The sequence below is a fragment of the Betta splendens genome, chromosome 24, assembly GCF_900634795.4.
Source record: "Betta splendens chromosome 24, fBetSpl5.4, whole genome shotgun sequence".
Taxonomy (NCBI): domain Eukaryota; kingdom Metazoa; phylum Chordata; class Actinopteri; order Anabantiformes; family Osphronemidae; genus Betta; species Betta splendens.
In genome coordinates this window covers 12,380,153-12,393,889 of record NC_040901.2, presented here as the reverse complement: position 1 = coordinate 12,393,889, position 13,737 = coordinate 12,380,153, and the positions used below count along the sequence as shown (strand labels likewise).

Here is a 13,737-nt window from a genome sequence, read left to right as displayed (position 1 = left end):
GCCTCGTCAGGCGGCAGATGGACTGGCTCCTGTCCGGGATCAGTGCGCATCTGGTGCCGCGCTCCCAGCCCCCGGTAGGAGCGGGGCCACTCGCCGGCTTTAAGCCCGATTAGGAGCGTCTACCGTGCAACTGGTGCCTCGGGTTGGAGGCGCCGGCGCTCACCTGCAACCTGCACGGTCCCCGCTTCGGTGACTCAGTCTTCACGAGCAGGCTCTTAACGTGATGTCGTGCTCAGGGCAGGAGCTGCTCGGCCCCCTCCCATCTTTGAGGTTAAACCCCCTCCTGCTGCCTTTAAAAACAACTCTTGCAACGTTTCTAACAAAAATAAGACAGGGAATGTTAAAAATCTCCGTCAAGCTCACGTTCAGATAACTCAATTTAGGGCTTTTCGCCATCTCGCTTCGCCTCGTGGACTCCCCCCCCACTCCCCCCACCATCCATCCCCTTCTCTCCTGCGTTTTTTAATAGCTGGCGCGCGACAACCGGCCTTCACCGGTCTCGTCGTGCAGAGGTTTCACGTCGAGCCTCGAGGCAAAACAATCGGTAGCGGTTAATTAAAATATAAAAGGCCTTGAGAAGTTTCTAAAGGAGGCTATTTAAGGCGGCCCCTGCCCTCTGTCTGTGCCGGGTTGTTTGGGTTTATTACGGGGGCGACGGCTTCCACACGTGGCTGCAGGACTCTAGGCTAAATAGTGTTGATCTGGAGCAACGGGAAGACCTTGTAGATTATTGAAGTTTGTTTGGGGGCGTTTTTATTCTCATCCATGGAACCAGTGACGTGGAAACTCCAGCTAGACGTAAAGAAAAATCAATAATAAATGAGAACAAAAACATTCTATACATTAAATGAACAAAACTATTACCATTGTTGTTATTGTAATTATTATTGTTATTATTATTATTATTGATGTTGTAACTGATGGGGACTGGGAGAGAGACGCAGGCAGTGAAGTAACAGATGGGAGGGAAAATAGTAAGTTAATTAAAGTGCAGAGTCAATCCCGGCGTCCCCGCGTCATGGTCACAGTCTGCACTTTAATAATATCAGGGAGTCGCTTTGGTTACAGTTACAGCTGAGCAGGAAAAAAACGCATTCAAAACAGGAGTGATTAAGGCGTATTTCTGCTGTGTAGAGCAGCTCTCTCTCTGTTGGCGGATTTGTTTTGAACGGCAGGAAAACTGACAGACAGTGAATAAGTCTCCTCTCCTCCTCCAGTTTCTCCTCCTCCCCTCTCCTCCTTCATTTCCCTTTGCTCCTCTTCAGGCTGTGACCACAACCGTTGGCTGCTGCTTTTCACGTTTTGTATTTCTGCTGCTTCCCGGGTGGCCTAAGGGCAAAGCAGCAATAGGCTGTGTGCTTAAATGCATTCTGATTATACAGGCGAGCTTTACGTGTGACTCCACTCCTCTTACTATTACGCTGCTTTGTTATTGTGCCGTAAAACCCGTAACGATGCTTTAACCTACTCTGATTTTTATTCTGAAAAACGTCGCATATAGCGTCTAATAAAAGACAAAAATAAACGTACACAAAAAAACCCTGCACTATCATCTTTCTGTACAACACAACGACTCCGTTCAGCTGAACAGGACCACCCTGAGGGCGCGTGCTCAGGTGAGTTACAGCGCGAGGAGAAAGGCGGAAAAAGAGTGAGAGAAGAGAGAGAGGGGTCACGAGACTGACCGACTGACCGAAAAAGGGCTTCTAGCCTAGTCCGGATGTGCAATAATAACAACAATAATAATATTATTATTCTACCAATACTTAAAATGATAATAATAGTTTTGTTTATACGTGCACATAAAATACAAATCTAGGTAGAATACTCATAATAACACGCACTCCAATTAAAACAAGGTTTGCATCAAGAGCTTTTTTTCTAATAATAAAAAAGTAGAAATCAATATAAATAAAAACAGCTGTCGATATAATTCAGCACATACGCACAACACAAAGAGCAAAAACAGTCAACATTTACCTTTGTTGAAATTTATTTTTAAATTAATGGATATTGAATTCATATCTAAATATACAAAAGCAACCTTTTATCGCCTGGATTGTGTCTATAATTGTTACGAATCGGTATTCAAATATACGCAAACGTGATTATTTTATTATGAATAAAGTGCCTGTAAAACAATTATAAAAATTCTCATAAAGACCTCTGATGCAGGCAAAAACATCGAGAAACCTCAGCAAAAACAAAACGGAATTCTCCCTCCAAGCCTCCTAAGCTGATCACAAGCTCATGGAAACAAAAGAAAATCGTTTTTATTCTGAAGCAATTAACGAAAACAGCTGCAAAATATTTCAAAGCAAACTTACATTTCCGTTGAAAATCCGTACATGTTTTTAAAAAAATGACTTAGTCGGTGCGAATAAAGGAAAACTAATAACACGACGAAAAGCGAGCAGCAGAGCTGGTGAAAATACAAACGGGTCAAAAAGGAAAATGTCCACAAAAAGCGTAGAAAATGTTTAAAGAAGCTCGTGGTTCCTTATTAAGGCGAAGATACAATATTTATTCCGTGTCTCCTGGGATGCTCCGCTCCGTCTATTGTCCTCCCATTCCTCAGTGCTGATGCTTAATTTTCAAAACTTCTATATTACCAAGGGACCTACGACATCAGCCGAGAAATACCCTGCAAGTACAAAATCCGTGAGCCAGCCCCGTCCGTGCAGAGGGGAGACGCTCGCGCTCCGCCAGCTTTCCACCGCTACCGAGAGCGCGCGAGGGGGGACTTTTCAACTTCTCTGGCTTTTTGAGGATTTTAACGCATTTTTATTATTATTCGATCGGGCCAGAGAGGATAGGAAAAAAAAACACGGGTTACTTTGGAGAAAGCACAATGTCAGCGACCTTCCCCGGACTTGTCCACGACGCAGAGGTAGGCGAATTTATCCACTTATACCACCCTTTAATTTACGGAACCGCACGGGTGGAAGAATAAATATTATTAGTGGGAAAAAGAGCTGTAGGTGCATTTCGACGTGCGTTCGGGGGGAGACAATAACCCGGAATAGATTTTACCGTCTGGATAAAACAAATAATATTCATGACGGGAGAAATAAGTCGCCGCAGCTGCCGCTAAAAAAACGGGTCTTTTTATCAGCGTGGAAGCAAGTGGGGCTCGGTAACAGTGTGATTAGAACATTTTAGGGCGGAACTCTCCGCCGTGTCTCACTCCGCTGAGCTCCCATCCAGTGAGAGCGAGGGAGCCGGGACAGTAAATTTGCCAGCAGCTCGGTAATAATAATAATATATAACAGCACGAGCTTTAAAGGGCTGCGAGCGGAGTGACAGGCATGCCAAAGGAAGGGGGAGATACCGATGGCTCCTGTTGCCGTGCGTTCATTCCCCTCCCGGGCGTGTGGAAATGACATCTCCTTCAGGTGGTTTAAAGCGGGGGGGACGCTTTGAGTGCGAGTTGTGTTTTTGAATGTGTTTGGGAGGCAGCGAGAGGAGACACCGGCTGATGCTAAACGACACGGCTCATGTATCTCCCGTCTCTGTGTTATTTCGCAGATACGTCACGACGGATCAAACAGCTACCGGCTCATGCAGCTCGGCTGCCTGGAGTCCGTGGCCAACTCCTCGGTCGCCTACTCCTCCTCGTCGCCGCTCACGTACCCGGCGCCGGCGGGGACGGAGTTCGCCTCGCCCTACTTCTCGGCCAACCACCAGTACACGCCGCTGCACCACCAGTCCTTCCACTACGAGTTCCAGCACTCCCACCCGGCCGTGGCGCCGGAGGCCTACGGCCTGAACTCGCTGCACTCGGGCCAGTACTACCAGCAGATCCACCACGGGGAGCCCGCGGACTTCATCAACCTGCACAACGCGCGCTCGGCGCTCAAGTCCTCGTGCCTGGACGAGCAGCAGCGGCGCGAGCTGGGCTGCCTGGACGCCTACCGGCGCCATGACCTGTCGCTGATGACGTCACACGGCTCGCAGGCCTACGGCGTGGGCATGCACCACCCGGACCAAAGGCTGCTGCCGGCCGCCGGCCTGGGCCTCCCTCCGCCGGCGGCGGACGACCTGCAGGTACCGGCGGCTTCTCACTCGGTGTCCGCTCCGCTCCCTCCGCCTCAGCCCCGCAGCGAGCAGCGGGGTGACACGCCCTCACGGCGGCCGAACGCTGCTCCACTGGCCCACTGAGAGCTTGCACCAGCCACATAACAATCAGCTGATTAAACAGATAGCTGTCTGTCTGCCTGTCTGTCTGCCTGCAGCGCGTCTCCGATAACACCGGACATCATCTTGAGATGATTCTGCTGCCAAACCAAACGTGACCGAACACAGGCGGAGTAAATGTCGGCTCCACGCGGCACCGACAGCCCGGCCTGTTTCTAAAGGTTAATTGACTGGCAGTCTATACAAACCTATTGTGAAATCCGCCCTTTATTTTTCCACCAGCACACGTGACCCATATTTTTACATAATTCCTTTCGATGTAAAGAAATAGTCCAGATGAAAACAGATTCGCACGGTGCTTGAGCGTGTGCGTGTGCGTGTGTGTGTGTGTGTTGGGCAGAGAAAAGAAAAGCCGCTGGTTGCTCTATTCTCCGGTAAAGGGCGGATTAACGGATCGGGGTTCAGGACACAATGCGCAGCTCGAGCGCCATAAAGCACCGTAGTTTATCCAATTACCGACTTAACGTCAATCAACTTTGTTACTTATGCAGCGACGTCTGAGCTGCTTAAGACGCGGCTCTACTTAAACACAATTTAACACAGTGACACACAATTTCAGCCATGTTAACTATTTACCAACTCCAGTCGGGTTCAGTCTGATAAAGTGGAGCTTTTATCGACATTTTTAGATGCAGCTTAATTATACGAGAAACACTTACTTACACGTGTGAAGAGAAATAAATATACTTTTATATTTACATTTTTTAAAAATCTTTTTAAATCTTTTTTTTCATTTATATACATTTAATAGTGAGCATTACGCAAAACAAATCATTTAAAATGAGCATTTATACAACAATTTACCTTTTTTCTTTTTTTGGACATTTGATGTAGGTTCTGCATGATTCAATAAAAATAGGTTTTAATTAAAATATTAATTTAAATATAATAATATAAATAGAACATTTTAAAAATATTTCTAAAAACTGTACTTTTTTAAAATTATTCGTTAATTAAAAAGTGACTATTGGACAGTTTAATGTGCCATTTCTGCGTGGATATGATGAATTTACTGCACCAATAATTGGTCTGAAATTAACTGCAACTACTTGATTTTACTGAATCCCACAGGCTGATGGTTGACCATTGTTGGAGTAAATATTAGACTTATTTCAAGCTGTCGGGACATAAAAGCAGCGCAGGTTTGACCCTTTATTGAGCAAGAGAAAAAGGCGGCTCGTGAACCTGAGCTTGCACGAGGCGGATGTATGAACGGAACAGATGCGCCTATGGTCTCGTGCAGCCCGGTCGCATCTTTGAGCGCGTTAAAGAGATTTTCATGCTGAACAAAAGCAGCTGCCACACCTTTCTCCCGTCACTAAGCTAATTCATGCAAGACCTCTGCGTTTTGTATATTGATTTTATAATCACTTTAGCTTCGGAGCAGGAGAAAAGAAACAGGAGCAGGAGCTGGTTAAGAAAGAGCTGCAACAAGCTCTTTCCCCCCCAAGTTTATTTTAATCAGGGGCTCCTGCGTGGGCCAAGCCTCGAGGTTCGCACGGGGGATTAAGTGTTTTCTGAATAAAAAAGCGCGTGTTCTCCTTTCTTGATGACATTGTTGATAGCACGCGAGTCTGATCTGCACCGAAAGGGAAAGATGGCGGAGGTAACAGGTCTCCGCGCACGGGCTGGCGGGCTGCATGTGCTGTACGCGGGGACCCCCAACAGGTTGGAGGCCGCAACAAATTCTGGACGCTTCTGCTCATTTCTCAGTCTGGATAAGTTGTGCTGTCATGGCGTTGCCTGGAGCCTTTCAAATCAGGCTCGTTTCTGTATGAGCCGTGAGCTGCATGCTTCATTCTGCGGTGCCCTCGATTTTACTCAAAGCCTGCTAAGTGGTGCACACTTTCTAACAAAACGCCCTCCACCACTACAACACTGTGGCTTTGGGGCCAAATCTCTCAACGTGCATCAATGAAGGTGCCGTGGCCCCGTGCACGCCGGAGATACTCTAACAGTACGTCCGTCGTACGTTTGGGCGGAATGTGCAGTTTTCTCAGCCAGAACCAACTGCAGGTCTATCAAATGACTAAATCAAGCCTGTGGAAAACGTTGACAAAGAGGTGCTTTTAAACTGGGAACCGCTCAGCGTGTAGCGGTTTCCACATGTTAGAATTAGATTTCTACCGTCTAATTATTAGAGAATAATGCCTTTCCTGTGCGTGCTGTTGAATAGAAAAGTGCGTAAAACCTCTACTCGGTGATCTTATCTCCCACAAAAAGAAAAAAGAGAGTGAACGTATTAATTTGCGGTGCGTGTGCGTCCTGACAGCGGAGCAAACCGTGCTCCAGCGGGGCGCAGAGAAAACACGCCTTCACCTCCCCGCTCGTCCTAATGAGTGCTTGTCTCCGCAGGGCTCCGTGGAGGCGCAGTGTGGGCTCGTGCTCAACGGCCAAGGGGGCGTCATCCGCAGAGGTAAGGCCCCGTTTCTTCTCACGCACGCCGCACCGGAGGCCGTGAACGCGCCGCACGGCAGCACGCGACAGGACAGGGCGCAGACAAACAGACAAACAGGCGCAACGCGGCTCTGTTGTCTGCTGTCAACGCGCCTCCTCGCCTGTTTAAACACCAACACGGTTCTCCCCGTTTCCACCGTCACTCAGCACCTGCTTTGTTATGGAGTTTGGCAGTAAAATAGAAACTGCCAGGAATTAATAAGGCAGCGTTTTCCTACGCGGTGCACATAAGACAGACACTGATGTAATGAAATGTCAAACTTGCCTTTATACAAATGATAAAATAAACACGGAATCTTAAAATAATATTATTAAAAGATAGAGTTTATTTTAAAACCCAACCCTGAATTATTTATGCTTTGACATATATTTTAGCAGCCTTTAGAAAACGTTGACCTCTTCTGTTGAACGGTGAAAGTCCTATAATTAAATTAACCAGTCTATTAAAATTAAATTATAGGACTAAGGTTTGTAATAGATGTAATAGTTTTTATTTGATTATATACAATATTACAAGTAGGACTAAAAAGTGTTATAATTCCTTTAAATAAGAAGAATTGTTCTCGGGAAATGGATGTTATTTTCTTTTACGCTTTTGTTGATACGTGGTGTTTTGTTGCGTGTTTATCTTCCAGTCAGACGTTAGAATTAATCCCAGGGTCTGTTAGCAGGTGCTCGAGCTAAATCCGGCTCAGGTGAAGCCTGCGTCTGCATCTGCACACATCAGGCTGCGCCAATTTCCTCAGAGCAGGCTGTGGATCTGCTTTTGCTCCATCAAAGCTCGCGCCTGTATTTTTTTTTCTTTTCACTTTTTACAGCCGGCGCTCCGGTTTGTCCACACAGAGGAAGGCTGTGTCTCGGGTTTAATTTTTCATCAGCTCTGCCTAGGTGTTGGGCTTCTTCTCTCGGATTGACGCGGGAATCCCTTCGCTATCACTTTCGGTTAATGGTGCGCCGTATTTTGCCCTGAGCTCAGCCGCTGCAACCATCACAACCAATAATCTTTGCTTTACCTCCCGCTCCCGTATCGATAGCTTCTCTCGCCTCGGGCGGACGCTTTGATATGCTAATGCCGAGCGGGGCCCCGGATTCAGCCGAGATCATATTAATGTTGTTCTTTCTGACTGCGGCTTTGGCGGCATGAATATTCACATAACCTTTTTCAAAAGAAAATCACTGAAGAAACGCGGATCCTACTTAGGAGGAGTCGTCTGTGTTTTTAATCACCCACTATCCGCTTCCCAGTTCAGCTCCAACAGCAGCCTGCTGCATCAAGCTGATCTGTCAGACGCGCGCCCTCGCCACTGCCGCCTGTGCGCGCGCACCTCCCTTTTCTGTCAAGACATCGGCGCGCGCTCTCTTTTTAGGAGCTATAAACATTGTTGTTAAAATACGAGGAGAATGACATTTGGCCCGTGTCTCTTTTTCTTTAATTTTCGTGGCAAACTCGTAAAAGGCGCTTGATTCCGCGTGTGATCCCGCCCGCCGCTCGCGCCGCAGCCCGAGGCTACTCTCCGTTGCTTAAATACCGTTATCGCCTCTGGGCCCGCGCGCTCCACTGACTGCACTACCGGCAATAGCTCTTTTCGATTGCCCTTGGCAACATAAAATACAAACTACTTTGAATCAAAACATTTTTAGGGGAATTAATATGATGTGAACCAGCGGCTTTCAGTGACGCGCGCCCCTGTCAGAGCGCGTGAGTCTGACAGACAGGTCTGGCCGGTTGGTGCCACATACGGAGGCGGAAAAGCCGGACTTCACGCACGCGCGCGCGCGCGCGCACGCACGCACAGCACAAATCGATTATCTCGACGTGCCGTGGAAACGCACCGTTCCTCGTGGCTGCAAAGTCATCAGGCTTTTGCTTCCGCCCCTCGTGCTCTGGGCACGTGCCACTGTGCAGGCGCTGACCCCGTCCTAACGGCCTCCTCTCCTGACTGGGAAACAATGCGAACAGCGCGCTTGTGCGGGACGTGAGCCCCGCTGCGGCTGCTCGTGCGTGAGGCTTAGCTGGTGGCCGAACGGTCCCCACCGCCCCGAGCAAACCTGGCGCGCGCGCCCGTCCGTCCGTCCGTCTCCGCCCGCAGCGCTCCACCGGCCTGGATGGCCTCCTTTCCTTCCTCCATCCCATCATATCAGCGCGGCCTAATAACAAAGCGACACGCCCTGCTGTTAGATTTGATAATGAGGCAGATGAATTATAGAATATAGCCTACAGTGCATCAGACAGAAGCCTTGCGTTTCAGCTGCTTGGGACGTTAGTTCAAGTGAAAGTTTAATAATAATAGGCCCTAGTCAGAGCAGTCAGGAAATTCCAGGAGGATCCAGCAACACTGACACAGACGCAGTTAATAATGTGATAGAGCCTCAATCAGCTATTCACACACGGAGACGCCTCAGTGAAAGCACCTCGGTGGATGGGGGGAAGGTGATTAAAAGAGGGGTTTGTTTTCCCCTCCCGGGATTAAAGCAGACAGCTCCAACACACAAATATTGACCTGAAACAGAAATATAAATATATGTACACAGTAAGAAATGTAATATTTAACTATAGCGAGGAGGATTTAGAGAAAAACACAGCTGATGTCAGCGAGGGTTGAAGTGCATTGAGTCTGTTTTCCATTTTAAGGCTGCTTCATGTTCGCGTGTTTAGTGGTTTATGGTTGTGTGGACCTGTATGACGTGGACGCTCGCTGCTTTGTGACACGCGGACACACAGCTGATGTGAGCGTTGATGATGGGTGCTGATGCTGACGCTGCACCGGCCTCTCCGCCTGCACTCACCAGCCTTCAGCTGGAACCTTCCCACAGAAAAGCTCGCTTGCATGTTTTTTTTAAATAGAAGAAACATGTTTTTTGAACAAAGACAAACAGATGCTTTAGACCGGTGGACACAAGGTCAAGGACACGTTTTTACCTTCATGCATCACTTATTTCACAGCTAAAATATACATGTATTTTCTGAGTCAAGGCTTTCAAGGTCTGTGTGGATTTTTATTGAATACATTCAGCACCTACACTGAGAGTAAAGAAAAAGGCTCCTGCAGCTCTTGTGATGAGAAATACAGCAGCTTCTCATTATGTTGGAGAAATAGAGATAAAGGCCTCACAATACCTTTAACTGCATTTATCTAGAAAGCTTTTAAACTACCCAGAATGCACTGCTTCTCGCCTAGCCTCTAGATGCAAATGATCATAATCTTCTTTATTTATCTTTAAGTTGTTGATCTGATGAAAACACCACAAAAAGCTATTGTTTGCGGCCTCATTTTAGCTTCATGCTGCTGTGTCTCGTGAAACAAAGGTTACTGGTGACGAGCTTTCCTCCAGTGGTGCTTTATGCTCATGTATCAGGCCCGGCCTTATGAGAACGGCCAGCTCCATTCCCAGTGGCCCCGTCCTCATCCATGTTGGTGCTGTGTGTGTGTGCAGGTGGAACGTGCGTGGTGAACCCCACAGACCTGTTCTGCTCCGTACCGGGTCGGCTGTCGCTGCTCAGCTCCACCTCCAAGTACAAAGTCACCATCGCCGAGGTGAAAAGACGACTGTCCCCCCCAGAGTGCCTCAACGCCTCCCTACTGGGTGGCATCCTGCGCAGGTACGGCACCAGTACCACTCCCAGTACAGCTTTCCTGGAACTGCAGTATCGCTGAATATTAGGACAAATCTTCTTCTGCTGAAGCTTTTAATCTTCATGCAGCACTGCATTTTCTTAAATTTCAAAAGTTTTGCATTAGACCCTAAATACTTCATCAACTCAGTTGAAGCTACAGGAATAATGTTTGAACTGTGTAGGTCAAACACCTAATCACAGGAAAAAAATCACAGGATGAGAAACTGAAATACTCTGCAGTAAAAAGCACCAAATAGTTAAATACTTGAAAAAAGTTCTAGTCCACACTGTCCTGTATGAAAATAATATTGGAGCAGGAAGATGAGTGTGATGGAGGCATTTGAAACGTCAAAACACATTTTTTAAAAGAGTAAATCTGGCTGGCGAAAATTGGAGCGCGCTGCCTGAGAGTGTGCAGCCCTCAGATGAAACACAGGATGTACAGCAGCGCCCACAACAACCATTGTAGGCGAACCAGGGCCGGGCGGCACGCGGCGCGGTGCCCAGGGAGCCAGAGGGAGGCGAGACTGGGCCAAAGCACGCCAGGATCAGAGCAGCAGAGGAAAGCAATGGTTGCCAGCGCTGTATTATTGATGAGGAGGAGAGAGACAGAATGTGGCCCATCCTGCAAGACGAGGCATCAACAAAGCAGGAGGGGCGAGGTGTAAATAGAGCGGCTGGCGCTCATCTGGAAGCTGAGCTCTTCATATTAGACCCACACTAAACGAGTGCAGGAACAGAAGACCTGCTTCATGTGACACGAGTGGAGGAGACGCTCAAAGCGCGACAAAGGGAACGGTGTTTAATGCAGAAGCAGTTGACGCGTTCCAATTTAAATGTCTTTGATTTGATGCTTAAATTTACATCTCGAGGCAAAGCGGACCTGCGGCGTTCCTCCACGAGCCTTAAGTTAGGAACGAAACCCTCGTTTCTAGAGTTCTAACCATGACGACCCTGTGGACGGCGGTTTGTCTTTCTGTTGCAGAGCGAAGTCGAAGAACGGAGGCCGGTGTCTGCGGGAGAAACTGGACCGTCTGGGCCTGAACCTGCCGGCGGGCCGGAGGAAAGCCGCCAACGTCACCCTGCTCACGTCGCTGGTGGAAGGTGAGGCCCCCCGGGGTCTGAGCTGGGGGCGGGGCACTGGGGGCGGGGCACTGGGGGGGCGGGGCACTGGGTCCATGCAGCCGCCTCACACTGCTGTGCTTGTGTTCAGGAGAGGCGCTGCACCTGGCCAGAGACTTCGGCTACACCTGCGAGACGGAGTTCCCCAGCAAAGCAGTGGGGGAACATCTGGCGAGGCAGCACAGCGAGCCCAAGGAGACCAGCGCACGCAAGAAGATGGTTCTGGCCACAAAGTAAGAGCTCAGCGCCGAACGCTAATGAAGCTAATAAAGCTCAGGCACAGTGAATGAGACGCTGTCCTGCTCCAGGGCCTGTGTTCATGGAAGCAGCCTGCACTTATTGTCCATACGTGGACTTACACTAAAAGTGTTTCCTCCTCTTCTTTGGTTGACACTGAACTTTTCTCACTGCTGTGCAGACTTGAATGTGTGGGTTGATCCAAAATAATGAGGATGCGTACAAGAAAAAAAAAAAAGGACATATTGCGCCGGTCGTGTTGCAGACAGATGGTAAAACCCTCCCTCCTCCTCTTTCCTGTCAGGCAAATCTGTAAGGAGTTCCAGGACTTGTTGAGCCAAGACCGGTCTCCGCTGGGCTCGTCTCGGCCGACCCCCATTCTGGACCTGGACATCCAGAGACACCTCACGCACTTCAGGTAACACACGCGCCGCGAATGGGAAATGAAGCCCATTAGGTCCAGTCTGGAGCCCGGTCCTCCTCCGTGTCCGTGGCGGCGCTGACCGCGCTGCCATTTTGGAAAAGATGCAGCTGTGCAGTTTGTTGTTTGGCACCGTGACAGACGAGGAGAGAACAGCGGCTTGTTAGCAGAAATGTCACATCTATGGCGTCATCCTTTGCAGAATATACCAAGTCTCATCAAACCTCTAGAGGCATGTAGAGAGCTGGACACAGCAGCAGCAGTGAAAGGTGTCAGACATTTAGCTCTGCAGGAAGCGGCCGGAGGATAAAAGGAGCCTAAACATAGAAAATCACCCATTAAACGCAGTTTGGGACATTCTGCCTTAAAGAATCTGTTAATGAGCAATAAAAGCTGAATGCACGTGAGAGACACTTGTCCCTGTGACTGAACCCCCTCTTCCTCCCCACAGTCTCATCACCCACGGCTTCGGCACGCCGGCGGTCTGCGCCGCCCTCAGTACTTTTCAGACGGTCCTGAGCGAGATGCTCAACTACCTGGACAAAAACTCAAGCGGCAAAGCGAGCGGCGGCGTCGACCCGCAGATCAACAGCAGCTCAGAGAAGACGCAGCTCCGGAAAACAGCCGAGCCGCAGAGCAAAGACGGGAAAACGGAAAAAACGGAGTAGCCCCCGCCCGCCCCGCGCCCGTGCCTTGGAGCTGCATTTAGAGAGCGAGTGTGTGTGTGTGTGTGCGAACTATCACAGAGGATTTGTTAAATCCCATACATTACTGTGTCTGCTTTGAGACAATTTATATTTATTTTATTTATTATCTTCCGTTGAGACTGGACGGTCCCCAAGAGGCGACCTGACGTGTAAATCTGTATAACTGCGCTGAGACGGAGGAGCCTCGCGGAGACTCAGCCGAGACTTTTATTCGTTTGTTTATGAATCCTGAAAACAGGAAGTGAACTTGGACGATCATTTCACAGGACGAAGGGGGACACGCGCTCAAATCACAGGTCGGGTTTGAAGCAGCTACTGTAAATCAGGCGGATTTCTGCAAAAATGCAAAACCCGACGCATGCAAGTTTATTTAATCTGGTTTGTGTTAAATTATTATAAACAAATCCTGTTCACTATATTGACCATGGTTTAATTAAATGTCAGACGACTGAGCTGAAATAAATTGACTTTGCAAACATCTGTAATAGAATAAACTGCTGTGAACCGGACAGAGTCGTGCTCGACCCTGTAGGAGCCGCTTTCGTTTTCGTTTCCACGCCGACACCCGGTGCCATGGCAACCAACGTGTTTACCCGTGGACCACAGACGCGGAGGCTGCTCCTGCACGTGGGGTGATTGACGCCACCGCCTGGGGTCGTGAGCGACCACGAGCACGCGACAAGGGTCCAACTCAGCCATTTTGTAAAAGGTGACTGCAGCCGCCATCGTCCTCCTCCCTGTGCATGTCTCGTCGTTGGACACTCCCCAGATCGCAAGTTCGGCCGACACGAGCTCTCTGCCTCGTTCATGAACATTTGTACAGATATATATAAATATTTAAATTACCTTTCTTGTAGGTTTTTAACTATATATATGTTAAATCCCTACCTTCTAAAACTGCTGGTGTTCAATAAAGACAGTTGCTACGTGTTCTACTATTTCCTGTCGCTTTCAGACGCACGCCACACACAAACATATAT

The 13,737-nt window shown here is 48.6% G+C and overlaps 1 protein-coding gene and 1 long non-coding RNA gene across 5 annotated transcripts in view; one reads left to right on the top strand and one right to left on the bottom strand.

Moving 5' to 3' along the window:
- Positions 1-1,197: 1,197 nt before the first annotated feature.
- On the top strand, positions 1,198-13,695 carry tfap2d (transcription factor AP-2 delta (activating enhancer binding protein 2 delta)). Of its 3 annotated transcripts, none has more exons than XM_029140931.3 (8): positions 1,198-1,616; positions 3,529-4,047; positions 6,553-6,613; positions 10,090-10,255; positions 11,256-11,374; positions 11,484-11,625; positions 11,934-12,047; positions 12,502-13,695. In XM_029140931.3, the coding sequence occupies exons 2-8, from the start codon at positions 3,562-3,564 to the stop codon at positions 12,716-12,718; spliced, it is 1,305 nt and encodes a 434-aa protein (XP_028996764.1). In that variant the 5' UTR covers positions 1,198-1,616; positions 3,529-3,561; the 3' UTR covers positions 12,719-13,695. The 3 variants fall into 3 exon arrangements, with proteins under 3 accessions (XP_028996764.1, XP_028996761.1, XP_028996762.1); XM_029140928.3 differs by lacking the exon at positions 1,198-1,616 and adding an exon at positions 2,659-2,890; XM_029140929.3 differs by lacking the exon at positions 1,198-1,616 and adding an exon at positions 3,187-3,395.
- The window catches only part of LOC121202009 (uncharacterized), a 56,529-nt gene continuing 48,855 nt past the window's right edge, over positions 6,064-13,737 (bottom strand). Inside the window, exon 5 of one of the 2 annotated variants that reach the window (XR_005897321.2) lies at positions 6,064-8,802. This is a non-coding gene — a long non-coding RNA (uncharacterized LOC121202009). Of the gene's footprint in view, positions 8,803-10,157; positions 10,296-13,737 lie in introns of those variants that run through there. The other variant, XR_005897318.2, reaches the window with a different exon arrangement.

Coding starts and splice junctions, on each gene's coding strand:
- tfap2d (XM_029140928.3), top strand. CDS start 2,852: ATGTCAGCGACCTTCCCCGGACTTGTCCACGACGCAGAG. Junction 10,256..11,255: donor CTGGGTGGCATCCTGCGCAG/GTACGGCACCAG, acceptor TTTCTGTTGCAG/AGCGAAGTCGAAGAACGGAG. Junction 11,375..11,483: donor GCTCACGTCGCTGGTGGAAG/GTGAGGCCCCCC, acceptor GCTTGTGTTCAG/GAGAGGCGCTGCACCTGGCC.